Source organism: Gymnogyps californianus, chromosome 4 (genome assembly GCF_018139145.2).
Source record: "Gymnogyps californianus isolate 813 chromosome 4, ASM1813914v2, whole genome shotgun sequence".
NCBI lineage: Eukaryota > Metazoa > Chordata > Aves > Accipitriformes > Cathartidae > Gymnogyps > Gymnogyps californianus.
Genome location: NC_059474.1, coordinates 9,332,040 through 9,359,637, shown reverse-complemented (window position 1 = coordinate 9,359,637; position 27,598 = coordinate 9,332,040). Strand labels below are relative to the sequence as shown.

The window sequence follows — 27,598 nt, the reverse complement described above, 5'->3', positions numbered from 1 at the left end:
ATCCCCTCCCTTCCTCCCTTTAGGTGTCTTCATAAAATGCCCGTGGAGAATGCCCTTTTTTTTCGCCCCGCTCCCAAGATGGCGTCGATGCGGGAGAGCGACACTGGCCTGTGGCTGCACAACAAACTGGGCTCCACAGACGAGCTGTGGGCGCCGCCGAGCATTGCCTCGCTGCTCACGGCTTCGGTGATCGACAACATCCGCCTCTGTTTCCACGGCCTCTCCTCGGCCGTCAAGCTCAAGCTGCTCCTGGGGATGCTGCACCTGCCCCGTCGGGCGGTGGATGAGGTGAGAGCTGGGCAGGAGGTTGGGCGGGAAGCTTCACCGAAGCGGGGTGCGTGTGTGTGTGTGAGGGGGAGATGGCGTGAGGGGAGAAGGGGGGGCAGCGCCAGCACCACCGCCCCCGCCCGCCCTTTTCTTTTCACATGGAGTCTGTGGGGAGGGGAGACCCCGCAGCGAGGCGCCGTGCCGCCTCAGGCGGCCTCGCGCTGCCCCCTCCCGCGCGGCGGGCGGTTGGAGCGGGCAGCTGCCCGCGGCAGCCCGCACGGGGGGGAAGCCGAGCAGCGGCTGCTCCTCAAGGGCAGGTGCCCGCCCGCACTCGGCGCGGGGTGTATAGTGAGGCTGGTCCCCACAGACATCCCCGCTTCTCCCCTGCAGCCTGTTTTGGACGGGGAGGGAGAGGAAGAAGGTCTCGGCTGGCAGAGAGGTCCGTTGAGGCCCAGCTCTGAGGAGTGGGTCCTTGGTGTGAGGAAAAGCACTCAGATTCCCTGTGATAAGGGAGCGAGTGGAGTGGAAGCTTTGCTGCTGCTCTTCCTCCTCCTGCTCTTTGGGGAATCTCTGGTTGGCACTAGTCTTTTGAAAGCAGTTTTGACCTGAAACCCATCTTGCACCTCCACATGGACTCGTAGTTGTAGGGCTGTGTTTTGATACAGTTGTATCAAAGTTGATACAGAGTGCCTTTGGGGAAGACGGCTTTTCTGAGGCAGTGGTTGTTCTAGGATTAGGACAGAGAGGCAGGATTGTTTAGGAACAGTTGTGTGTGCTAGGCTTCCTTCACTCTCCTTCCTTAATGCTGGCAGCTGTGTAGGTGTCCCAAGTCGAACATCTCAGCTTTAGGAAGGACAGCAGCAAGTGCTGAAACTTTGGGAATGGAAGATCTGGGGTCTGCACTGAACAGTGCTTTTTCCCACCTTCTTGCAGTCAGGTCTTGCTTGAGGAAAATTGCCATGCTTTTTTTTTTTATTCTCTTTACCTTTCTGGGAACAGCTGGTGCTTTCCTTTACTGTCATACCCTAGCTAATAAGCTGGCTGGCTCGAGTCTGAGGTGGCTCTGCAAGCTTATTCACTTGGCTCTGGACCATACCTCATCTGCAGCTGGCTTATTCTTACCAGTAGGCAGCTGCTGATGTTTGGGACAATAGTTGGAGAATGGTTGGGAAACATTGAAGTTTCTTCAGCCAGGTTCGAGGAATGCCTTTCCTACTTCTACCATGTATGGTATTGGTTCCTGGTAACAATCATGGAGGTGGTGTGTAGTTAATCCTCACCTTCTTGTGTAGAGTATCCTCAGCTGTGCTTGTGCCAGTCTCTTGGCTAGGACACAGCTGCTGCTTAGGCTTAATATACATATATACTAGGCAGGGTGTGGGGAGACAGTATGTAACTTGGATTATTGTATGCTCAGCTTCCATGTTCTTCTAAGCTGAAAATGTACAAGCATCATGTTTAAGCAGTAGTTTAGTGTCTGCCTTGCCACGTGCATCTGTATGATTGTTCACTGTTACATGTAATTGGTGTCACTTTAAAAAAAATAAAATAATTCTTGTTCAGCATGTTTATTCTAATTTTTAAAACATGATATTCATGTTTAGTGCCTGTCCAGTGCACAAGCTGTCTTGTGTGTGACAAATGCAGTTGTGTGTTGGACAAACAACTAAGGCCAGAACGGGGGATGGGGAGCTATGCATAAGCTCATGTGAACTCTGAGTATGCAAAATTCTTTTGAAGTAGTGTGAAAATCCAAGTAGCCTGGAAGAAATGAGTATTGCAATGTTTAGAAAAAGCTAACAAATTAGTGATGTTTTTAGATCAATGAGAAAAGAGCTTAAAAAAGCTTAGGGACCTTCATAAATAACACTCCTGCCAACTCTTTGAGGGAGCAGAATTCAAGCCAGCTGAAATAATTTGTTGAAATGCTGCAAGAGTGTTCACTGGGTGGGTAGAAGAACTTTTTAAACTGATTCTGAGGAAGATGGTAGCCAGTGACTTTACTTGATCTGTGCTTTTGTTAGCTATGGATATAAAGTGTATGTAAAGAAGAGCAAGTCAGTTGCTGTGCCTTTTAGTGTATTGTTAAAGTGATCAGTTGTGTTCCAAATAGAAAGCTCATTACTGCTTTAACAAAAAATATTGTGGGATTTTTCACTTCTTTGGCAGTTTGTGAATTCAATCGTAAACTTAATCTTTCATTGTAAACGGAGCACACTTGATCGAGAGCTAGGGATTTAGCATATTTTCAGTCCTTTGCAAAGTACCTGTGACATTTTAATTATTTCAGGGACAAGCGATATTTTTTTTTAACTGAGAGGAAGGGCTTAAAAAAAATGGTTAAAAATGAAACACTCATGAGGCAGAAACCTTTAACATTGCTAGTAGGTCTGCTATTATCATTATAGACTTCTTTCTATAAATAGTAAAAATAGCTGCTGTAACCAAACTGCTGACAGAAAGGAATGTTGTCTTATCAGATACTCATCATTTGTGGTGAGTTTGCTAAAATGGATTGTATTTGTGAAAATTTGTTATGTAACTTACTGTCAAGATTTTGGATATTTCAACTGGTATTGGGTATCTTACATATGATACCCATATGTATCAGTACATGGGTTCATATACTTCATTCAGCATGAATGAATATATATATTTCTGAACTGAACACAAACATGTATGTATATATCTGCACTGTGCTGTGTAGTTCTCTACAGTATTCTCTGCTCAGTGTATTGTGGAGTGCTGAACATGGTGTATTTTTTCTAGCAGAAATACACCAGTATAGGATACCTGTAACTGCCTGGAAGTAAAATTCATCATTTGGAAATCACTCCCGTATCTGAAAATGATTAAACTTAACTGTGAAAGTACTTCATTAGTTTCTTTGAAATGTCATATATGTGTTTTCCATGCCATGTGCCAGTCTGTATTGATAATGTGTGAGAAGCACTGAGCTGGCATTTGGAAACTTACACTGTATTTTCCAATACTATTTATCAGCTTTGTAGAGCTTTGGGAATCTCGATAGTGGGTGCAGGATATGTTACTGCTTTGATATGTAACATGTTAAGTGATGTTCCCCTTTCTAGATAACAGACTGGACTTAGTTATTTTCTCTTCAAAATGTTTTTTTTCCTGTTTTCTGTATAATACCATTTTCACTGAGGCATAGAATAACATGGAAACTGTTTGAGAGCGGACATCTGAGTAAAAAGTTATGTGGGAATCAAGAAAAGCTGGTGGTATTTGGTTTAGAAGGGGTTTAATTGGCTGCTGGTCCTTTCTAAATCTCTGTGAAAGCTTCAGTCTAGACAAGTGAATCTTCAATGAACTCTCTTGAAAACTCAGTCCTTTACTTAAATGGGTTTTTTCTCCTCAAATGTAATATCCTTCAATTTTCATGTTTTCATTCAACACTCCGAATATTGTATAGATATAAGTGACTTAATCCTCATAATACTCCTGTGGGATAGGTAATGAACCTAATTTTTTATCATGCTGTGAACCTCATTACTGCTTGCTCGTTCCCACTGACTAATAAGAATAATTGGCTTCCATTTTCATTTTAAGTTAAGTGTGTTTTGTAGGCAGTTATGAAAAATATCCTTTCCTGCTGTAATTCTCTGGGCAGAACTTGCTAACTCTTGAATCTCCCTGCCTCCCAGCTTTTCATCTGCTAATTTTTTCCTAGATAATCGTGCTTATTTGAAATGATTCCTAAAGCTCAGTGTAGTGCTGACCAGAGTTTCAGTTGTGAATTTGGCAGAACAGTTACTTCTGTTTATTTTGTATATTATATTCTTGTTACCCTGATTCACAATGGCAAGCGCAAGTTTTCTTTTTGTGCCGACATTTAATTTATTTGTTCAGGGTTAGACTGTGATGTTACAACCAAGTCTGGAATGAGGACTGTGTGCTTCTGTGCTCTCTGAATTATCTTGAGAGGAAGACGCTGCCTATCCTGGCAGTGGCCTGCCCTACAGTAGCTGCAAGACAGCAAAAGTCAATGTTGTTTCTTCTTGCTTGCTTATGTGAATCAGGAGTGCTCTATTCATGCACGTGAGAATTGTGGAGTACTAGTGCAAAGGAATAAGAGGGCACGTGACACTTGCCTTTCCCTCTGGGTTCAGAACAGGCAGGCTGCTATGCATCTTTCTGGCCTGCATTTATTGTTCTTAATTTTTCTGTGATGTAATATGGTATATTTTAATCTAATATTACTCTTGGCCACTTCTACTTTTTTCATGATTAAAATACAAAACATATCCAATAGTGATATTTGATCCATCCTAGTTTTGTATTGTGTAAATACTAATACTGTACTTTTAATCAGTGCTTTTAGCTTAATGAAAATGGTCTATAATAATACAGGTACTGATTAAATATCACCTTCTCTATGGCCCCTGAAAGATTAAAACTTGATTAGGTTTATTAGCCAACTGTTGATGCAATTGTCTAAAGGTATAGTCACATATATTATACTATGTTTAAATTAATAAAGCAAATGAATGGGAATTCTTTGCAAGAAGTCATCTTGGAGCTATCACTTTGCGTGTCTCTAGTAACATTTCCTTTTTTACCCCTTCCCACGGTTCTGTTTGTGTATTCTTCCTGCACAGCCATTATTAATCTCCCTTTGTCTCTGTTCCCAGACTTTTTCCATCCTGCCTGATCCTTTCTTGTTAGATGTTTCTAGTCGTGCCCTATGCTTTTTTTGTGTGCCAGCAGGCTGAGAGAAATACTTAAGATCCTTAAGTTTTAGATGAGAGAAATGCCAGAACATGTTGCATCAGATCTTGACATTCATGCTTAACAAGGTGCTAGTTGGAGCTGATGGGACTCTTACTGACCCAGTGTTGCAATCTTATACATTTAAGAGTTTAGGATTATGGCTGCACTCTGTAAAATAACAGAAAAACTGTACGTAGGATTCTCTGTTATTTTGAGTTGCATTTCATGCATTCTCAAACCACAAATGAAACCTTTTTTTTCAGCTGCCAGTTCAACAGCGAACTGGGAACATATATTTAAATTGCCATTTGAAGACAAACCTGAGTCAAAACTCAAATCCAGGCTTGTTAAATGCAAACCCATATTCAGACAAGGTCTCTGGTTAGCTCACAGTACATGTTAGTGTGCTTCGCTTCCCTGTGTGTGACAGTAACTGTTCTTTCTGCCATGAGGCCTTGTGATAATGTTATTTGCCCAGTGCTAGGCAAACAAGTTGTTTCTGGGTTCCTTTCCTGAAGGAACCAAAGTTATGTGAAGCGGTGGGTTGTGCCATAAGTAGGTTGCCTGAACTTTAGCTGCCCTGAGAGCAGTGTGGATGTAACGTGCCCAGAAAAGAGCTTCATAGGAACATGCATACTATAGGCATGTAGCTCTGTGAATTTTTGGTACAAATAGGAGTTTTGTGGAGCAGATCTGAAGGGTAAATTGGGAGGATACAGGAGGCATCCTTCCTCCAACTATTGCCTGAGTTTGCTTTGATGGAGGAAGTTACATTTTATACACTTACCTGCATTAGTGGTGTCCAGATAAAAGCTTGTAAAAGAGCTATAAATAAACCATAGCTTCATCAGCTTTCATGGCATGTTTTAAATTTTCAGGTGTTTTGCGTAAATCAGTACTGTAATTCCTATAGGATAGATAGGAAAATAAAGGACTTTGTTTCGATAGTATTCACATTTGTCCTTATTCACAGTAGCAGAAGTGACTTCTGATGAGCAGGTTAGGGTTAGAATAGAGATTGACAAGTCTGTGTGGAGTCTAGGTGGGTTTTTTATGTTTACTGAGAAAGAAACGAGCAATGGAGGACAACAAAGACTAGAACCTTAGAAATTGATTGTCTCCATTGGGTAAGTGTTGGTTAAATTTGACAACATGTTAAACAGTGTGTGGTCATGGTTATGTGGTCAGTTTAATCCAAAGCAAATCGATAGTGCTGCTGAAGATGGTAACTGACTGTTGTAGTGTCTCCTTTCTGCTCCACTCTTTTTGTGGTTCTAGTGTTTGTGTGACTCTAGTCAGCCATACCAAGGGGCTGGTCAAGCTTAAAGCTATACAGAGATGCTAGTTTTCAGTCAGATGAACTGATCTGGTTCGTTTCACAAGTACATTAATATGAGTGCTAAAACATGCAAGGGGTAAAGGACAAACTGCCCCTACAGTACACTTGTAAACCTTTCTAAAATGAGAGGGCAATAACATTGTATGGGTGAAAGGAATTGAGAAATGTCAATGTTTGTCTGCCTCTGAGCTTTAAAAGTGCTTGGGGGGAAAAAATGGAGAGCAGAAATTTAACTTTTATTTCTTAGAGTTGCATGGGTAGAGTAAGCTTATTTTATTAAACTTTTTCATATAAGAAAAGGCTGGTTCTAAATAAAGGGAAAGAAATGCAGCATGAAGGTGAAGATGAATCTCTTGCTTGTCTCCCTGTGTTCAGAAATACGTAGACTGTAATGAAGCTATATGTGCCACAATGTGTTGTGAAAAATCAAAATTCAAGTATTTCCTTATACTTGTAAATTCTTCAATGTTAATACCATACCGATAGAGTATGTCCAAATACTTTACGTAATTTTACTGTTATGTTTTGTGGCTTGATAGATGCATAGTACATCTCAAACATCTTAGTTCTGTGAAGCTAATGCTTTAATGCTTACATGAAAGTTTACTTAGGAAAAAAAAGCAAGTGTTCAGTGTCTATTGAGGGGGGGTGTTTAAGCTTACCTGTGAATGAAGTAAACCAACTCATTTAAGAGATTCACTGTGTAAACCCCTGACTAGTCACCGTGATTTTTATTTCATTTCATAGTGCCAACAGACATGTTGATCAGTAATTAAAAAAAATTACTGTGACAATAAATTTTTTTTATTAATCCTTATGCATTATTTCACCTTTTTCAAGATAGGTGCTTAAAGAAAAATAACTTTTTTCTGACTATAGAAACTTTGGGTAGATGGAAAATCTTGTTACTTGTAGCATATTAGAGGGCTGGGTCTACTTCTGTAATACGTAGTTTTTGTCAAACAATGCAGTTTTGATTAGCATGAAACACATTCTTTTTGCCTAAGCTTAAGTAGAATTTTGAGAACTTAGTTTATGTTCATATGATGCAGATATGGTCTGTCTGCTTAATTATTCTGTAGCCCAGAAAGGGGCACGTCTCCATTTAGATGCCTGTTCTAAATAACTTGTATTCTCTTTGCATATTCTTATCACCGAATACAAGATGTGGGTATATTGGGAGTATAAGTGTAGAAAGTAATGCAAGAATCTGGCCTGTTGCTTTTAGTAAAAATGTTCAGTGCTAAACAAAGCTTCCAGCTGCCAAAAGCTCAAAATAAACTTGAGTTAGATTGACCGAAAGCAATATTAAAAAAAAATTATCTTGGTTCATTCTTTATTTAGTTCTAGAGTTAATGTATAACTGTGTTGAAGCAGTCTCCCTCTTCCCTTCCCCAGCAGTAAAACATTGTGCATGTTTATGCTAGTGTCTTTTTTAAATAAAAAAAAAAATCCAACTATAACCTGTTTAAAACTGTTTCCAATTGGCTGATTTTCTTTTTCTTTTTTTGTTAGATGAAAGGGGCACTGACTGAAATTATCCAGCTCGCTACCTTGGATTCAGACCCCTGGGTCTTAATGGTAGCTGATATTTTAAAATCCTTTCCAGATACTGGCTCCCTTAACCTTGATCTTGAAGAACAGAATCCCAATGTTCAAGATATTTTAGGAGAGCTTAGAGAAAAAGGTAAGCCTTTTCTGTTGGTGAAAATTACAGAAATATGATGCCTTTTTTCAGAAATAACCTGTCGTTTCACAGGCAGTCTTGCTATCTTAACAGTATGGTATCAGGACAAGCAGTATGTCTTGTCTCTTAACTGCCACAGTTCATGACCTGGCATGTTACTGGACTGGGAACTGTGATATTTGAGGAATGGTAACTTCTTAAGTTATCTTTTCACACATCATCAGAACTTACATGTCAGGTATTACCCTGAGTGTTTGTGAAGGGCAATGCACAAGTTAACGTGGATTCATGAATGTCATAGACAGGCTGTATGTGCACTGATAGGTAATAACTGACTTACTGCAGCTTAGTAGGTTAAGGTTTTTCATATATTGCTCTGTCTCGTATGTGGTAGTACCAAAGATGACAGTAAGGCTCTGTTTCTGCAGTGCTTGTGTGAACAGGCTCGTGTGTGTGGAAGCACCACTGTTGTATTGGGCAGGTGGGGTGCATCTCTGCTGGAAGTCCTCCTCCAGGCAACAAGTGATAGGTGCTATGGGGGAGACTGATCACAAGAAGAGTTATGCTGCTGATGACTGACTAGCTATGGATTGCCTAACAGCTGAAAATATTGGCTCAGGCACTTGCACAGTTGCTGCTTCAAACAGTGTAGTAAATGGTGATGCAAAGCTACTCCTACTTCAGTGGGTTTGATTTAGCACATTGCCTAGAAGAAAGCCCTCGGGCATCAACGGACAGACATGGTCTTGGAGTTAGGATTGCAGGAGAGCAATAATGAAATGACTTGGAGGTGGAAGCATTTTGTTTTCTCACTATAAACAAATGATCATTTGTCTGTTCACACTTTTGCTTTGGACTTTTAGTAGTTTCCTTTTTATGAGTAATTTTAAGGAATCTGAGAATTCAATCATTTTTATCTTCTTTTACTCTGACCATAGTAGCATCTTTTTGAGATTCCTATAATTTGACTAGGTATAATTAGCATGGAGGCTCTTATGAAACTAATGTAAAACCCAAACATCCTAACAACTGGTTATATACTGTGTAATAATTAGAACTAAATTACTCTTGGTGTTTAAGCAAGTAATCTAAGATTTAAAAACACCTGTACAGTCTAGTTATAAAATGTTTTGTAATTAGCTATCAAAGAGGTACTAATACCCATGTGTACTGTGTTAACTCTTTATGCAGTAAGTGAATGTGAAACTTCAGCTATGTTGCCGTTGGAATGCCAATACTTAAACAAAAATGCCTTGACAACACTAGCTGGGCCACTTACTCCCCCAGTGAAACACTTCCAGCTGAAAAGGAAACCTAAAAGTGCCACTCTCAGAGCTGAACTCTTGCAGAAGTGTAAGTAGTGTTACAGCTAGTTGATAAGATTGAGTAACAAATTAAATGGTGAAAGAAAAACTTATATTCAGTCTTATTCTCCAGTATGGGGATATACATTAATATTTTCTGTTATAAGAGCTTTGCTGGCTGATTTTTTTTCCTTTGATAGACTGATATGTGTGGAAGAGCAGGTGCAAGTCATTCCAGCCATGATTATGTTAAAGTGCTAATCTTTATTTGAATGCTGTTCAGATTTCAAGGCATACAAAAAGCTGTAGCTTTTTAAAGCACAGATATATTCTCTCGTGGGTATATTTTAACAGTCAGTTATGAAGACTTGTGAGGGACAGCTTTCATTAAAGCTCCTGAAACAAACCTGAAATGAGAACCTAGTTTTATTTTGCCATATGTTTTTGCAACAGGGAGCAAGAGCTGCTAATTAATGCTTGCTTTTGTTCAGTATGGCTATATAGGGTGTGAAAGCGAAGAGGGTTTTCACTAACAAAAGGCAGCATATGTGTACATATATGTATTGGTAGCTGCTTGAACTAAGTGATCTTAAAATAGCTTACTGTACCTGCTGTTCTGTTGCAGCAGCTTGCTTCTTTCTTGCATGTGACTTGAGTAGTTGGTCTGGTTAAATACAAGATTTGTAACTTTTTATGACGTTATATAGAACTTTCTTTAATTACTTCAATCTTGATCTGTAGTAAATTGTCTACTCTGATAATTTCTTTTAGTTTAGACCATCTTGTCAGTTGCATAGTCACTTGATTTTACATGTTCTCCAAATACAGTGTTTACCTCACATAAATGACCTGGATTTTAATTAAAATATAATTATTTCTTTGTTGCTATTCCCATCTTTTTATGTATTAGTTAATAACATTTTATATAAGAAGCAATGTATTGTATTTTTCCAGCACAGATTCTTTAATAACTAAAGCCCTTTTTCTTTTTAGCAACAGAAACTGCACAACAGCTCAAGAAGACTGCAGGAGTGCCTTTCCATGCCAAAGGCAGGGGACTGGTCAAAAAGATAGATACGACAAGTATGGCTCACTTTCATCACTTCCCAGAAAGAAAATCTGATAAAATAGCCTTGATGAAGAATAAAATTACTGTCTAGTTTTTACAAAAACTTAATTCTTTTTGAAGCAAAGGATTTCTCCCTTTCTGCCTCCTTCTCTCCTGATATTTAAATATTTCTGACATGTCTTGTCAGAAAGAACAAGAGTGTGGGGTTTTTCTTAAATGGCAAGTATTTGCCATGCTTCTAAAATGTACGCAGCTAGATCATGCCTATAAACTTTGGTAAGAGTTTAATTTGCATCACTCCAGGAATAACTCCTGACTAAGCTGTGTTGCTCCAAAAGGGAGCAGAGTGGATCACAGTAATCTGCTGTGCTCTTTGAAATGCTGTGAAGTAGACCGAAACTATCGTGTATTTGTACAATTCTGTGTGGAGAAAGAAGAGGGGACAGTGTGCTCTCTGCAGCCAAGGCTGTGCAGTGGCTTCTATTTAATGGACATGACAATGATGTATAATCATTCTTCAACTTTACATTAATAGATTTCAGCTGTTTGAAGTCCCTGAACTGCTTCAATTTTACAGCTAAGTTTTTGACTAGGAGCAAGAGGAGGGTTCAAAATTAGTTACATACTTTAAATCACTGCACGGGTATAACTTTTCTGAGCACCAATATGATGCTGAGGTGTAAAACTTGAGTGATTTCTTGGTGTGGTGGCTAGAAGCTATGACGTACTTTGTGTTGATGCTATTAAACGTGGTTTTGAGCACTGAAGTTTGGCCAGATGTTCATGCAGGAAATGCAAAAAGTATAGTTGTAATTTGAACTAAAAATTGTCCCAGTATAGAAATTGACCATTAGTTCTTCTTGGCATTCTTTTTTAGCTGTTGAACTAATAAAGCTAACTTTTAGACTTGGCCTTTAGAGCCAGGTGGTCTCTAGAAATATGAGTTATAGGACCAGCTGGGGTTTACTCTGCTGAAACTTACTCATATTGGTCAGAGAGGATTGTCCTATGGTGAAAAGGTTTTCAGTACAACATACAGAGGGATGCAGAATATCTAACCTCAAACTAAAATTCTGAGTTTATCTTCAAATTGTAGGGTATGATGAGATTGTCAGGAGGCTCCAAGACCTGATAGATAATGTATATGAGTCCCTAATTTTTTAGCAGTTGATGAAAGAATGCTGTCTTTGGCGCTTGCGTTAAGCATGAGGTAGAAGGGTAACAGTGTAAAGTTGCGGGGAAACAGCTTCTTATAGGTGTAGCAGTTTCTACGGAGTATTGGGACAGCAAGTTTTCAGTTTGCAATATAGACCCAAATTGGATCCTCTTCCTTCTGCAAATAGCAGCTCCAGAATTTCAAACCCCTGTGTGAAGCAGTAATTTACCTTTCCAGTAGATTATGAGCCCTTAGCCCTGCAGAAGCTTGGCTAAGAATCTTTGATTAAATACAGTTTTACCAAGTAACTAATCTTAAAATTCAAAGAGCAACTTTGGCAATAATTGGATTCAGAACATTCATGCCCAATACCTTTTTATGTGTTCAAAGTTTATTTGTTTCAATTGTTTGAAGGATAAAACCTAGTCTGACCTTTGAGGGACATGTAGTATATTATAGACAGTTACACGTTATAAACATTTGAAGTTAGAGGAGGGGGTGTGTGCATTAAGAAGGGGAAAAGCTGAAGAACAACTCATCATTGTTTTTCGTAACTAATTAAACATATATTACAATTGTTGCCTTTTTTGATCTTCCCTAAGCACCACTCAAAGGAATACCAAAACAAGCTCCGTTCAGGAGTACTTCAGCACCTAGTGTATTTAGTCCTTCTGGAAACAGAACTCCTATTCCTCCTTCAAGAACACCTTTGCGCAAAGAAAGAGGAGTAAAGGTAGGTGCACTCTTAGTCTCTTGCTTTCCTACTCAGTTCTCTTCCCTGATCTAAAGTGAATTTCTGATGCTATTTTGAGTCAAGTATGAATATATTAGAGGAAAAATTAAGGACGATATTTAGAGATCAACTACATAAATTTAACAATGGTTATTAAGTTCTCTATGGTCTTTCTTTTCAGCTTCTAGATATCTCTGAGCTGGATATGGTAGGTGCTGGCCGTGAAGCAAAGAGAAGAAGAAAGACATTAGGTTGGTATAGCATGCTACTTACAAAGACTATTAATATACCTGCAAATAGGATCTAGATTTGTAGTACCATTTTGTTCTTCATTTGTTAAAACTTATCTTCAGCTGAACTTTAAAAAAGGGGGGAAAAAAAAAACCAAACCAAAAATGCTTTGAGGGAGGATTTTCACTTTTTTTTTCCAATGCTCCTAATCATATTGCCGTGTGCCTAGGTAATAACTTGACTCAGTTGCATGAAAGGATTGAACCAGTCATTTGTGCTTTGGGCAGCACATCAGTGTGTGAGTGGCTTCAGTACTGGAATTGTTCTGAGATATTTTGGTATCCTTATTTCTACTGGCTGTGTGGCCAAGTAAATTAGTTGAAAGTAATGTTGAAAAAATTTATAGCACTCTCCAGAACTCTGGCTGAGAGATCCTAACAAGTGAATAACACCTGATATACTGCTCTTAAGTCAAGTGACAGTGCAGTGCTCTACTTAACCATATCAGGAAGATACACTAGGCAGCATATTTGCCCCAAAACAGCCTTTTTGTATTTGTCACCAAAAAAGAGTACCATCTCAGAACAAAATCATAATTGTAATTAAATTTTTGCTTGGGTTTTGATGCTTTCTAATATCACAAAATTAGCCAGTTCTGCTTAATTACTCAGTTACTGTATCTTGATGGATATACATTGTGGTTCAGTTCGTAATTGGGTTGATTATACTGTATCTACCAGCCTTTCAGCATGTACCTCTTTAAGCATGTTTTAGCAGACTGAGAAGTGCATTTTTGTATCTTTGTTTAAAAAAGTATATCTAATCCAATATTTTAGAAAACTTCCTTGAACTGACTTCTATTTTTATGCAATAGATACAGAAGTTGTGGAAAAGCAAGCCAAAGAAGAAACAGTAGTAGAAAATGCTACCCCAGATTATGCTGCTGGCCTTGTGTCTACACAGGTAAAACCAAACAAAACCAAAACAAACAAACCAAACAAAAAAAAAGAAACCATGATGCATGTTATTCTAAAACACTTAAACACTGTAATGATATTTTACTAATTTGTTGAAACATGCCTCTTAATGTAAAAATCTTTACATAATTATTTCAAAGTTCCATTATATTTTCACCAAACTAGATAAAAAATTAAAAGCAGGATGAAGGTAAAGTTTTTTATTGTTTTCTTTTTGCTGTTTTAAGTTTGTGATGGGGTATGGCATTTCTGTAACTGAGGACTGTAGTCTTCTGTCAGAGATGAAAGGGATAGGAGGGCTCTCTGACCCTAGAGAGGTAGAATCATTTTCAGGAGTTCCTGCAGGTTTCACTCTGCCTGTGCATCCTTTGTGACCCTAGTGGAATAGTGTCCACAGAAGTCTCAATGAGGAGCACTTGTCACTCACCTATGCCCAGGAGGGATAGCTGAATATAAGCAGCCAAGTGAGAAAGAAGTCTTTACAACTCATCTGTCTTCTGGCTTGAGAAAAGAACCTACACACTAGTTACCCTTCTGTGGTTCTTTTCTCCTTTTTTAGTTTGTAGTCTTTGAGAATTGATGCTTAATCTGGAAGGCAGCTTTTTCTGAGGTCTCTAAACCTGTCTTGTAACTAGGTTTAGCCAGTCCCATTACTACTGAAAAAGGAGGAGAAATACAGTGGAATTGATCTCTGTTGAAATTACCTATGGCTTATAAATTTGTGCTTCTTAAAACCCATAAAGTTCAGAGGTGGCCGCTCCTTCTGTTAACAGTCTCTTTTTTTTTTTTTTCCTAATCCAAAAGTTGTTTGGGATCTACTGAAAAAGCTAACCTGTTGCTAGAGGTAGTTCAGTCAGGGGGGTGGGAGGTGGGGGGAGGAGTTGTGTGTAGGGTTTTTTCCTATTCTTTCTGATATGGTGCATTGGAAAAACTGATGCAGCTGTGTTTTCTTAGTCAGGACATAGCTTTTACAAGAATGTTAGGTCCTCCCCCTACTTCTGAGTTAGAAACTCTGTTCTATTCCAGCAAGCCTTGGCCTGGATTCAACTTGGACAACTGGGTTTGTTAGATACTAATAGATAATTTGAGGCTGCTGCACCCAGTGTTTGCAAGCCTCTCGGGATGATAGAAATCCATCTCAAATCTTAAGTGTCTTTTCTTCCAAATTTAAAGTGGTCATGATTACCTCTGCCTCTTTAAGTCCATGTGTTGACATGCAACACTTGCCTTTGGAGAACACTCTATTTAAAAGACATTGGTTTGGTTGGTGAGCCAGGCATTTTTTTTCCTCCAGAGCCTAATGGTAAGCACATGCAGCATTGGTCCCATGGTTATGGGGGTAGCAATCTATGGCACACATGCCAAAAACAACATATAGGCAGATACTGGTAGGTCTGTGTCAGGAGTGAAGGTCATTGCCTGTCTTTCTGAAGAATGCTAAAAGTATCTTTTTTGGCAAGCTCCACATTTTACAGAATAACCATCTTTCTTTGGTCTAGTAAGGCTACCTTAAATGATTTGTCTGCTAGACTTATTCCCCCAAAACTTCTTTCCTCTGTCAACCCCTTATGTTTATAAGGCTGGATTGGACTAAAGCGAAGATCTTCATAGAGATACCATGCTGTTGTCTTTATGCTGTGTGTGCAATATCATGTATAGCTAAGTACAAAATGTGGCATTTTCTTTGGCTTGATCCTAGATGACATCTGTCATGTTGGTGTTGACTGCCTGTTTCAGTGCAAACAGGGTTTTACCTGTGTTTTTACTGCTGCCTTCTGCTTGCTTATGTCCCAGCGGCCTTTGCATTCTCCTGGGTGATATTTTAGTAGGCCTTTTGCCCATGGATGAACACAGGTTTCTGCTTGCTAATAGTGAAGAGCATCTTTGCTCAGGCAGAAGATCCTTATTTCTATAGGGTAATTCTTCAGAGAGTACCATGTGCACAGATTTCACCATGTGGTCTCCACATGACCAGCTGAGGAATGGGACAAAGGAACAGCAGCTTGACTCTCTTTGCAGAAGTACTTTCTCTGTAATAGTATTTTTTCCTGGCTCAGACTGTGCCTTCGGAAGCAACTTTGATCTGAATTAGAGGAAATAAAAGCTGCTTTTTCTCTCCTAGGGTAATTCTAATGTCTGAAGCTTGTATAGGGAGTTAGGGTTGAAAGGGCAAACTTGCCCTAACAGAGGAGTCCATAATTAAGTTCCCAAAAGGAATATCGTAGCAGAACTAATGTTGAAAATGTATTTAAAATGCAGAAACAGCACATGAATATATGCAGTATGGCTATAACACTTCCTTTTCTGTTTTACAGAAACTTGGCTCATTGAACAATGAGCCTGCACTACCTTCTACAAGTTATTTACCTGCTACCCCCAGTGTGGTGCCGTCTTCCTCGTATATCCCAAGCTCTGAAACACAGCCAGGTAGAAAACACTTTTTTGCTTTTGGGACCTAATACCCCCAACTTATACAGTTTTGCTGTCTAGCTCTTCTTTACAAACCTACTATCCCTCAACTCTAGTGAAACCTAACCTTAGCAGTCTAAAAGTCCATTGCAGGAACCCAGCCTTTGGGTTTGGAGTAACCAGATGTGTCATTTAACCTAAATAAAGAAAGTTCTTGTTGGTTTTAAGTCTTAAAATGACTGCTAGTCAAGCAAGCAAGGCAATTTACTGGTGGGTTTTTTCTTACTCTGTAATAGAAAATCCAGCATTTTTTTTATCAAGAGACACCAGTAATACACAAGTCTAGAATATATACTCCATACATACATGCATATGCATGCACTTACAAAACAGTTGCTTTCAAGAGTCAGATACGTTTCTAGAGGCCAGTACATACTAGCTTTCGCACAGGCTGGGATCAAGCCACCTGTTCTCCTTTTACCTTTTTGTAACAGTCTGATAGATAATAGCTGAGCTCCTGCATATTTTGAAAAGTGCTACATTATTTTCAATTCTAGAAAATTGTGTATAGTAAAAAATAGCGTTTGTGCAAATCCTTTATTTCTACACCTTTTATTTTAACACACTTGGTTTACTTTTCCTTCCCTGCTGCATGTAAAGTCTTAAAGGAATGTATCAGTTTGCACCAACAGATGTGCATGACTGGGATTCATTACCAAACCTTGTAGTTAATGGAGAACCAATGTTTCAGTTTAATGCATTATCTTTACTCTTACTTGTTGTGATTTGGTACTGTAATGTTCATGTATGTGAGCTGCAGCATGTTGGTCACTATAGAAAAATGCATATGCAAAATCTGATCACTTCACTTGGCCCTGAAACAGTTCAGAATCTCTCTGAAGGTCCATGCAAATCTTTCTCTGGCAGAAAATTGGCATCTCCACAAGGAACGCAGCCAAGAGCACATCAGTGTTGTCAGCAGCTAGTATTATTTTCCAGAGCCTTGGCGTTGTATTTAACAGCAGGAAAAGCCTAGTTTAAAATCCTCTGTCTTTGTTCTCTATTTTTTCTAACTCATTTTTTCCTTTTGGAGTATGGGGTATCTAGCTTTTCTTATGGACAAGGAATATAAAACTGTTTCCTTGATATAAGATGCACACAGAAGATCCACAGATTTGGTCTCGTATAATCTGAGGTTGCATAATTAAGACATGTTACTTTACGCAAGTCAGTTATTCTGACATGAGAGGAAGCCAGTAATAAAACTTAGAGATTTGCACAAAATGAAGGGGTAACTAATTGTTACAAATGCTTGTCCTCTCAAGTGTTCACTGTCCTGTTCCACATCTCACTGAATAATATCCATATTGTTAAAACCAATGTAGTGTCTGTGCCTAGATGGAGGCTGGTAGACCTCTCATTCTGTAATATCTGATCTGAAAGGCATCAGTGTAGCTCTGGTCTGTATCTGCCTTTTAGTCTACTGTGAACACAATGCGAATAGGTTAGCTTTTAAACCTCATGAGATTCATGAAAGGTGCTTAAGCAGCTGTGCCTCTAAGAGCTTCAAAAGAATGTAACTGGCTGGAGTGTGCACTGGGTACTTACTGTTTGCTGGACAGATGGTAACTTACGAAATCACAGTAACTTGATCACGTGTGTAACCTCCACCTGCAGCCAGGTTCAGAATAGTAACTCCCTGAAGTGCAGGTGAATGGATCAGCTTTGAGAAATAAGAGTTAGGACTCATCAATACTGTGGGATTTTAATGCTCTTAGTAGTTTTTAAATAATGAGTGATTTGCGAAGATTACGTTTAATTCTGTCATCTGTTTAAGTATTTGTGTATTTTCAGTATTTGTTACTGGCTGAGACTTAATTACCATTTCCTTTGGAAGCTGCTGCTACATTAGGTAAAAGCTGATGAAATATTTTTATGGTTTTGGCTTCTGCGTAACAGTACAGCAATAATGCTGGTAGCATCAGAGTACAGTTGTTATAGCAATATAAGCTAAAAAGTAAATAAAGCAGTTTCAATTTAATAATTCTGATATCTATTAAACATAAAATTTGATGCTAAATATAGTGTAATCCATATTGGACAGCTAGTCACTCAGTTGTCTAATTATTGCTAAAGATAATTGAGTGGAAAGAGCATTAGCTCTTCAATTTTTCATATAGATATTAGATGGCATATTGAGTTGTGGTGCTAAAATGGAATAATCAGAATTTTTAGTTTTCTTTAAAGGCTATTGGTGATGCTAATCCCTGTTTGTGGATTATAATGTTTTTAATTATCCTGATTGGTTTTTGCAGCTGGCTCTGCACGAGAGGCCTTGCAGACTAACAGACAGACTGAAGAGCCTGCAGCTCCAAATGCTACTGCAACTCTTCCTGCACAATTCAAACAAAGAACACCCATGTACAATAGTAACTCTAATCCACCTGCAGCTACACCTACCTCACCCCTAACACCTACCACACCTCCTGCCATTTCCCCTGCAGCACAAGCACCACAAGTGGCCCCCCAAACTCAGCAACAGCCACCACCGAAAAAAAGCCTCTCTCTCACAGTAAGTAAAACCAGGTTCTTTTTGACTGCCACTTTTGATGTAGATTGGAAAATGTGGATTTTTATTGTTGAGCTCACTTAGTACGTTGGCAGTTCCTGGCCTTTGGATCATGGAGTGGTTCAGGCTGCTTTTTTTTATAACCAAAGATAATGAAAATGTTTTGTGGCTTTGAGTATTGCTGTCTTAATGTTAATCACAACACTTTTAGTTGTGCAGTGTTAATGTCACAGTAAGATGTCTGTCTTTACTGCTATTTGTTATGTAAAATAATGTTGTGTTACTCATTATAAAGAATTTTGGGAGGAAGGCATGTTTACAGCAGAGCTGTTGCCCAGCCAATTGCATATAATGTAAGCTGCTAAAAAGGATCCTGTCATTGCTGTGGTAGGAGAACAGATGTCGATAGATTATTTTAAGGGGAAAGCCTTTATTTCTTGATCCCCCCATTACACATCTTTTAAAGCCTGAGAGTGGGGAGGAAACTAAACTCAACAGCAATTACATGTGTCCTGAAGCTTCTTATTGCTGGTATGTTGGTGTATATCATGTGCATGCTTGAAGTTAAGCAGGTAACTAATTCAAGATGCAACTGATTTGAAGACTTTGCTAAGCACATCTGTAAGCCTGGCTTGCAAGATCTGAACTTTAAGAAGCTGGGTGACTTTCTTTTCGGTACCTCTACTTCATTTATTAAAGAAAAAAAAATTCCTCTGAAATTATTGCAAACCTGGTGGGTTATTTTTGTTCAGTTTCAGAATTCAGTTGCCACTGCTGTAACTGTTAGGTGTAAGCATTAAAGAGAGAAAGCCTTGAGGTTAAGGCTATTTTTTGTTTACTTCTTGTAGGTCTACAAACTTCCACCTTCCTATTTTATGCTTGTCTGTGGGTATTATGGTACCTGTTGGCAGCGTTTTCTCCACTGGAATTCATATTTATTGTATTTGTTGCAGAGGGAGCAAATGTATGCTGCACAGGAAATGTTCAAGACTGCAAACAAAGTTACAAGGCCAGAAAAGGCTCTTATACTTGGATTCATGGCAGGATCCAGAGGCACGTATTGAGACTAATTTAGCTTGCTTTTGAATACCCAAATCTGAAATACAGCCTAGCATTTCTAAATGTCCATATGTGAGTGCAGGACTCTTGCTTTAGCTTTGCTCTATATGTACTGGACTCTTTGCTTTACCCTGGACTGTATGTAGTTTTACGGATTATAGTTCTAACTATTTTAGTTCTAACTACCTGGAAATGGGTCTTTAGGGTCTCTTTCCAGTAAGTCAAACAGTCTGTCAGAACAGCTGCTAAACACAATATATATGTAACTGAACACATATAATATCATGGCTCAGGGGTTGAAGAGAAACAAGGCAGCCAGTTAGAACAGTGAAGAGACTGGTTAGGTCCTAGTAGTCTGTCTAGAAGACCAATGAATGTAAGTTGTTTCGTGGCAAGTCGAGGTACAGGTTGGGTAGTAGAGAGCCTCTTTGCTAATTCCTTAGCATTAGAAATGTAGCAACTGTTGTCTCAGAGACTTTAAGTAACCACAGGTGCTGTGAATCACAGGCAGATAAGCTGTCTCATAGCTAGATCCTGTGATATATTGGCCTTGATAGACCAAGGCTGTTTTACCCAGATGATTATCAGATGTAAGATGAGAAGGGGCTTAAGAGTCCTTAAGTGAACTCTATCATCTGCACTAGCTCTGGTTTCTAATTTGGTATTTGAAGGCTCTTATCACTGGAGTGGTGGAGCCTAAATGTGGCTCATGCATTTGGATTAATGCAATACATTATTGAAGATGACCAGGGTAGAGTTACTGTGATGATCCCTGGGCTTTAAGAAAGTTTTGTATATCTTGCATTAATGACGGTGCTCTTAGTACTAGATACTACTTCAAATGGCAGTAGGAGGGTGTACTTTAATATCTACATGGACAGTTTTTTGTAATGCAAGGTAAAATTATTTTGGAAGTGTGCATGTGTTTGTTATATATATTCACATGTGCGTATATAGATAAGTATATAACAATATGAATTCAGTCAGTAATGTCAGCACCTTCTGAAGGTTGGGTAAATAACTGCCAACTATGATATTCTTGAGCTTCTTGAGTGCCAATTCCAGTACCTTGAAATGTAACATTTAATACTTCTACTGGCATGGAACTGAGTCTCGGATGAGTGATTTCAGTGAAGCTGTTTGGGCTTCCAGAACAGCTGAAAATTGTTGAGGCTTTTAACTACAAAATGTATCCCAAATAAAGTAACTCTGGTAGTTCAAGTTTACCAACTCCCATTTAAATACAAGCTTCTCTTATGACTCTTGAGGCAGACAGAAATTACACTGGCATGCTTTACTCCCCCTTCTGTTGTTCTTCCAGTTACTTTAGCCTTGGGGTTCATCTTTTGGGGTCTGGTTTTGTTATCCTTAAAACTCAGTCTGTGATGTATGGAGGGAGGAAGATCTTTGTGTGGCTATGTGTATTAGGAACATTACTTGCTCAGTTTTGGGGTTGGTTTGTTTGGGTTTTGGGGGTTTTTTTCAGCGTAAGATAAGAATCTCCATCAAGTGCTCTTTACCTTTTCTAATACAATGTTGAAATATATAATTTGTTCCTGTTCTTGTTTTTGCAGAGAATCCTTGCCAAGAGCAAGGTGACATCATCCAAATTAAACTTAGTGAGCATACAGAAGATTTACCAAAGGCAGATGGCACTGGCAGCACCACTATGTTGGTTGATACGGTCTTTGAAATGAACTATGCTACTGGTGAATGGACCAGATTCAAGAAGTACAAACCTATAACTAATGTTTCCTAAGAGATGCAGCAACAGCAGACTGGACCAAATCAAGCTTAGAGTCAACCAGCTCATAGAGTATGTCAACTGTACAAAACGGCATTCATGTGTACATTTCTTATTACCCTCCAGAGTAGAAGTTGTGGCTCTTCAACCTAACTGGGCTCAGTGAACACAGAAGAAGATGGTTTCAAACTTGCTTTTTTTAATCTTGGGAGAGGGAAGGGTGATCTTAGGGGGAAAAGTTGTTTGTGTGTTTTTGTTTTCCTACAGTTCAAGATGCTGGAAAAGGAGATCACAACTAAAAGATTACAGATGGGAGCAGTTTACTTCTGAGTACCGGAAGAGAAGACTACTGCACAGTCATTCACGGTTTACCATTAAACGAGGGCACAGATCTTTATTGTAAAAATATTTTCTTTGACTACATGGGTTCTATTGTAAGAATGGACATTTAAAGCACCACAGGTTGGTGCTTGATTATTTTGTAATTCAGCTGCAGTATAACTAAATATTGCAGGTGGTAGATGTCCAGTGTCTAATGGTACCCACTGTATGTTTAGCTTATTTATGCTTGGGTCATAGGATGAGATTGAGCAGCTTTGTTAACTCGCTATATTGTCAATGTCCATGCCCAGCATGAGTTAATCTATATTTGGCATTATTTGAGATCAAGAGAAACTGAGTATTGTAACTTTCTGAAGAAAAAAACATCAAAATTAAGAAAAAAGTAACGGTAGCTTGTCACTGCCTGGAAGTGATAGCTCTTTGCCATGTAAGTCTTAGAGTAGAAGTTGATCTATGGCTCTTGCATAGCAAGGGCTCTTTGAACAGCATAACTTACCTGGGAGGAAGTGAAACTATTACATTTCAAAATCAATTGCAGCTTAATTTAAAAATGGCCCTAGAAATGGTTGAGTGACACATATCTGAGTATAGATGGTTGGGAAGACTTGTTGTCTTGAGGCAGTGTTAATTTATGTTTGGTTGAGCAGTCATAATGTGTTTGATTGCCAAGCCCTGATCCAAAAAGTTTGAATGAATGTAGCTGTGGTTCTTACCAGTAGTTATATCAGTATAATCACTAATGTGGCCACAATTATACTGGCATATAAATGTGCCTTATACTTGTCCCCTTCTAGTAGAAGCACATTTTTATCTTTATGACTGTGTTCACACCACTGGTATAATCTGGCTTTCATAGTACAAATCTTGCATTTATTGAGAGGGCTTGTGTACATAGTTCAGGATTCATCCTTCGGAGACTTGGTTTCATCATTTGAAGGAGATTTGGATTAAATGTCTGGTTTCTGCCAGTACTTTTTATGTGGAGCTGTGCTTGGTTGGGAGCGGTGCTTAGAAGGAAGAAATACAAAGATGAGTAGCACAATGGTTGGTTAGTGCTGAGGAGGAACCTTGGGCTGACTAGAGGTTCATGTTAAAGTGGAACTCTTAGGACAAAATGAGGCTTTTTCTTTTTTTTTTGGAAAAGAAAGCAGACCAAATCCCATAAGTACACTTAAATACTAACAAAGGCGTTTAGATGATTGACTAGAGTCTTTTTTGTATTGGGGAATTTTTATTGCATTTTATTTTTAGTTTTTCAAACAAATTATCCAACAGGACAGGGCAAGTATAAATAATAAGAAAATCTGTATTCTACAGTGTTTTTAAGATGTGACCAAAAGTATAGATTTCTTAATTTTATTTAAGCAAATATACAGAATGTTCTAGCTCCTGTAGTGAGCACGTTAATTGATGGTACCTGCTACCATTATGGAGTGTTGTGCATTTATTAGTGTGAAAGTTACTCGCATATAACTGTCACACTGGGGGCTCTCCTCCACATTATTACCCCATTTCAGAAGCAATGTAGATTGTGATTCTGATTGCGACTTTTCTTCAAACAGCTAGAAACCAGCCTGACAAATGAGGATGAGTAGTGGGTTTTAGTTTTTAGGAGTTCAGTAGAATGCGTTTTCATGGTTATAACTTACTTGATTACAGTATGTTACACAGTAAGGGCTAACAATAGAGTATGAAAGTATTCATCTTTTAAAAGAAAGTTTTAAAGAAAAGTGACATTCCTTTTCTTGTCTGCATTCAGATTTTTAAAGTTTTCTTGTGATGACCAGTTTTCTGTAAACATGTATGATACTTCTGTCTTAACTGTTCCTGCTTGCTAGATAAGCTGCAAGTACCAAATATAAGTTTTAAGAAAGAACTTTTAGAAAATTGGCTGACTTGAGGGGCATGTACTGTCATTGTAAATTGTTGATGCAAGACTCTTTGCAATTCAGTAGTGATCAGGAGCTGCTGTGTGATGGCTCTTTTGGCTTACTTGAGATTAATGGGGGTCCCTCGCTAAACTTTCTTAGTCCGCAGAAGTCTGTATTTCAGACCTGTGCTGTCAGGATGGAGACAGCTGTCCCTCTCCTCTTCAAGAAGCCCTTCTAGAATGCAGTGGAGTCATTTGAGTGCAGTAGTGTGTAGGAAGCTTAACCATGCTGCTATTTGTATTTGCTGCATAACAAAGTTGGTCTCCAGGCCTGTTTGTCTAAAGTCAGTCATATGCAATAAATTGAAATTTTAAATAGAAGCATAGTATATTTTTAATTCCGTTAAGTCATTAGGATGAGACAATTTAACACTGCAAAAATAATTTATTTTTAAAAGTGACTTTATGACCCTCAATACCAGAGCATTACTTCAACTTGATCTGTGAATCTAGAAGGTTTTTTTAAATGCCTAAAGAAAGGGAAGTTTTTGCAACATTGTTAAAATGATACAGTAAGAAGTAAAACTACATGGAGCTCTTTGGTTCAGAGAATGAAATCATCGAACCAGTAGCTTAAAAGTAGGGATAATGCCAGACAATTCAGAAAGGGCAACATCAACATTTAAATTCCAGTATAATGGAATTGTTGCATACAGAACAAAATCTGGCCCTGGAACTTGATATTTTTTGTCTTGAATATTCAGTCACTTGGATGTTAGCTGGATTCTATTCAGCGAGGCTCAATGTGTGCTGTAAGATTAAACAAAAACATTTGTTGACTCTAGAATGACTTGCAGATGTAGTGACAAATTGACTAGAGGAGTCATTCAGAGTTTTCTTAAAGCTTTGTTTGTGTCCTTTCCTCTTTCCCTATATCCAAGCATGAAGTTTTAGGAAATAGCAAGCCCAAACTTCTGAAGTGCATCTCACAAGGCAGGATGTCCCAGCTTCTGTTGCCCTTGCATGTGAAGAAGCACCTGTCTGTGCAAGCCTAGGCATGATATGAATTAGCTTGTTTGATTTTTAGAGTATGGAATATTGGAGCAAGAAGCAATGAAAGTGGCTTTGTGTTTTCCCTGTCCTGCCCAAACTTTTTATTCTTAGGGGAGAAAGAGCACATACATGCATACCCAGGCTTCTTTAACAACTTGTCCTATAGCAAAGTGCTGTGTTTCTTTAGGCTCCATTTTCTTTCATGACTGCTGTGAGGACCAGAAAGAGTGAAATGTGTAATGAAGAAGGTGAGCCCAAGGAGAATGCTGAGCAAGAGTTCTGATCATAGATTCCATCTTCCTTTTCAACAGAACACTTTTTTCCTACTCTAGTGCTCTGTAGTTATCTCCATACAAAACAGTCTAGGCTTAGTATGGTTAACACTCTAGTATTGGGCCAGTATGTTGTGGGTTAACTTGATTTTCACTGGTCCCTTTGCCATTTAATCTTTCAGTTAAATACCATAGGATGCTGGATGCAATGGGGAGGAGCCTTTCGTGGTTGCTTGACATCTCCGTGTGAAATTGGTCACTTCTCTCTCACTAAGTTGTGTCAAAGTGCAGACCACCTGTCTAGATGAAAGAGACTTTGACATTATACAGTTTAAGAGTGAATCACCTTTTCATAGTAAGATCTGACTGGAAAAAAAGACTAAAAAATGTTAAGCCAGAGCCCTCTGGGAATCTGGTGCCTTTAATGAGAACTGTCATTTTGTAAAATGTTACATCTATAGCATAGCCCATATGTTTTCTATTGTTTTTTTGTACAGTTGTAAATTCAAAATATTCTGTCTTTGGGTACGTATTTTCAGTGTAATACAGTATGTATAATAAAAATTTAGATTTTCTAAGGAAATGGACTGATACTCTTTTTAATAATCAACTTGCGTATTGTACTAACAGTTGAATTGGTGATGAGTACCACTAGCCTGAGACCAAACAGCTAAATTGCATGATAATGTGTATCCATTTTAGATTTATGTCATGTTGCTTCTGTAGATGTATTTCAAAGTTGACATTTCAAAGTTGACATAAGCTAGTTTTGCTCGTTAGGATAGTTGTGAGTAGGAGGTTTACCAAAACACCTGCTCTTGCTTTCTGGGCGGATTTGCTGAAAGCTGATTAACCTTGGGTGATATGTCTCCGTGATGTGTGGGTGTGTGTACACTGAAGCACTTGAGCCACAGCCTAAACCTGATGGTACGAGGAGGGTATACCATGCACGGGTTCTGTGGATGGCCCACATGGTCCAAAAGTGTGGAATAAACCCTATTTTCTTTAATGCCGCCTTTAGCTGAATTACAGCAATGGTGGCTTCTCTCAATTTTAGAGTGCTGTGGAAGGTGGGTGGTTTTTGGTTTGGGGTTGGTGTTGGTTGTTTTTTTGTTGGGTTTTTTTTTCCCAAAACTGTTTTCATGCTCAGAGAGACTCTTTCTAGGGTCTAGTTTATCCTGTGATAAACATGAAGGCTTATCTTACAATGTTGAGTTACATGGGTGTATATGGCTGGCCTCATTCCAGTTCCAAGTACAGCTGTGTGACATGGCTCTGTTACACTTGCCTGTGCTGGTGCAGTGCCAGACATAGTCTGAGGTTTTTCTTTTCTGTGCTGGATTGACCTTATCAAATAGCCGAGAAGGGAATTCTCTTCCAGGTCAACTGCTCTGGTAGAACACTGGGGGCAAAGCTTTGAGAATAAGTTGAGATGCACACTTCGTTATTTCATGGGGCACTTGCTCTGTCAAAGAGATTTCCTGGTGCCCAAATGAGTGACTCACTGATACATTTTATATGAATAGGAATGTGCCAGTTTGCATGTCTTCTGAGAACGGCCTATGCAGAATCAGACCCATGTATTTTTAGCGATCTCTGTGTCACCAGGCATTTTGGACAGGCTTAGCGGGTACAAGCACATAGGGGTTTTTTAATGTTTAGGATGCTGCTCTAATACTAACTCTTGTGATTGATGATTGACCAAACGTTGACATCTTTAAGACCCAGACAAACTAGTGTCAGATGCTGTCCTGTATTCCTAATGCCTTTAGATAGAACCTAAAACATCTCGGTCTTCACTCTTCTCCCTGCCCCTGTGCATGCAGGTATGCACGTATGGGTTCTGAGAGCAGGAAAGGGAAAACAAGGCAAGAAGCAAAAAAGTGATTGTTCTAAAGCAGATGAGGTAACTTTGTTTTCAGAACCTGCCGTGTTTCAAGACACTTGCATGATACCAGACCTTCTCCTGAGGAACTTGGGGAGATTCCTTCATCTGGCACTTAGAACATGATTCCTGAGTAGCATTTGGTATTAAAATACACTACTTCCTGGTAGAAATTTCATGAACAGAAAACAATGCATTTCTCCAAGAGTGGTTGATTCAAACCCTCAGTAGCATGTAAGCTTGGTTCTAGTGTCTGATCCATCATTTGGTGTCATTAAAGTCCACAGTCTCTCCTTTTTCCTCTTCATCTTTCAATAAAAATTACCTTATTATTGGCTGTTCCTTCATGTAGGAGAGTTAGAGACACAAGCTCTCATGACTGATCTTGCTTCTGCTAAAATTTTGTGGTCATACTCTGCATTGATCCGGAGCTGTTGGCTAGATGGTACCCAAGTTATACCTAAATGGAAGATCAACCTTGTTTCCTCCTTCCCTCCCCCAAATGCTACAGGCACTGACAGCAGAAGCAATGCTACCTGCACTGGATTTTAAATGTCTTTCTCCTCTTTTGGGTAGAACATGGCTTTTTCGGAAAACACTTCAGTCTGTTGGAAAACGTTTCAGTCTCTTTTTCTGCAAAGACCTTGGTGATGTCCATTAAAAGCTGTCCCACTGAGTTATGAACAGATTCTGTTTTCTGTGTCTTCTATGGTAACAGTGCCTGTGCAATCCCCACCCTGAAGTATTTTGGTTTATTCTCTTACAGACCACCAGCTACCTTTTGAGCATTCCTAAAGTTTGAGGCCAGGGGAGCTAATAGTTGGAGTTGTAGACATGCTAGGTGATCCATCATACCTGAGCTGTCCAGGTAAGAAGCATTGCCAGAGCAGTTCTTCAT

At 39.0% G+C, this 27,598-nt stretch overlaps 1 protein-coding gene across 1 annotated transcript; it reads left to right on the top strand.

Annotated features, from left to right (window-relative positions):
• NELFA (negative elongation factor complex member A) lies at window positions 1–25,398 on the top strand. Its single transcript, XM_050896660.1, has 11 exons — window positions 1–288; window positions 7,856–8,027; window positions 9,219–9,380; window positions 10,325–10,414; window positions 12,159–12,289; window positions 12,471–12,540; window positions 13,395–13,483; window positions 15,813–15,924; window positions 18,222–18,478; window positions 19,429–19,528; window positions 21,109–25,398. The coding sequence occupies exons 1-11, from the start codon at window positions 37–39 to the stop codon at window positions 21,291–21,293; spliced, it is 1,620 nt and encodes a 539-aa protein (XP_050752617.1). The 5' UTR covers window positions 1–36; the 3' UTR covers window positions 21,294–25,398.
• Window positions 25,399–27,598: the final 2,200 nt, after the last annotated feature.

Bases quoted from the DNA above. Each gene is read 5' to 3' on its own strand.
- NELFA (XM_050896660.1), top strand. From the start codon at position 37: ATGCCCGTGGAGAATGCCCTTTTTTTTCGCCCCGCTCCCAAGATGGCG. The intron at 10,415-12,158 runs GTATGGCTCACT...ATCTTCCCTAAG, and splicing joins CAAAAAGATAGATACGACAA to CACCACTCAAAGGAATACCA. The intron at 19,529-21,108 runs GCACGTATTGAG...TTGTTTTTGCAG, and splicing joins ATTCATGGCAGGATCCAGAG to AGAATCCTTGCCAAGAGCAA.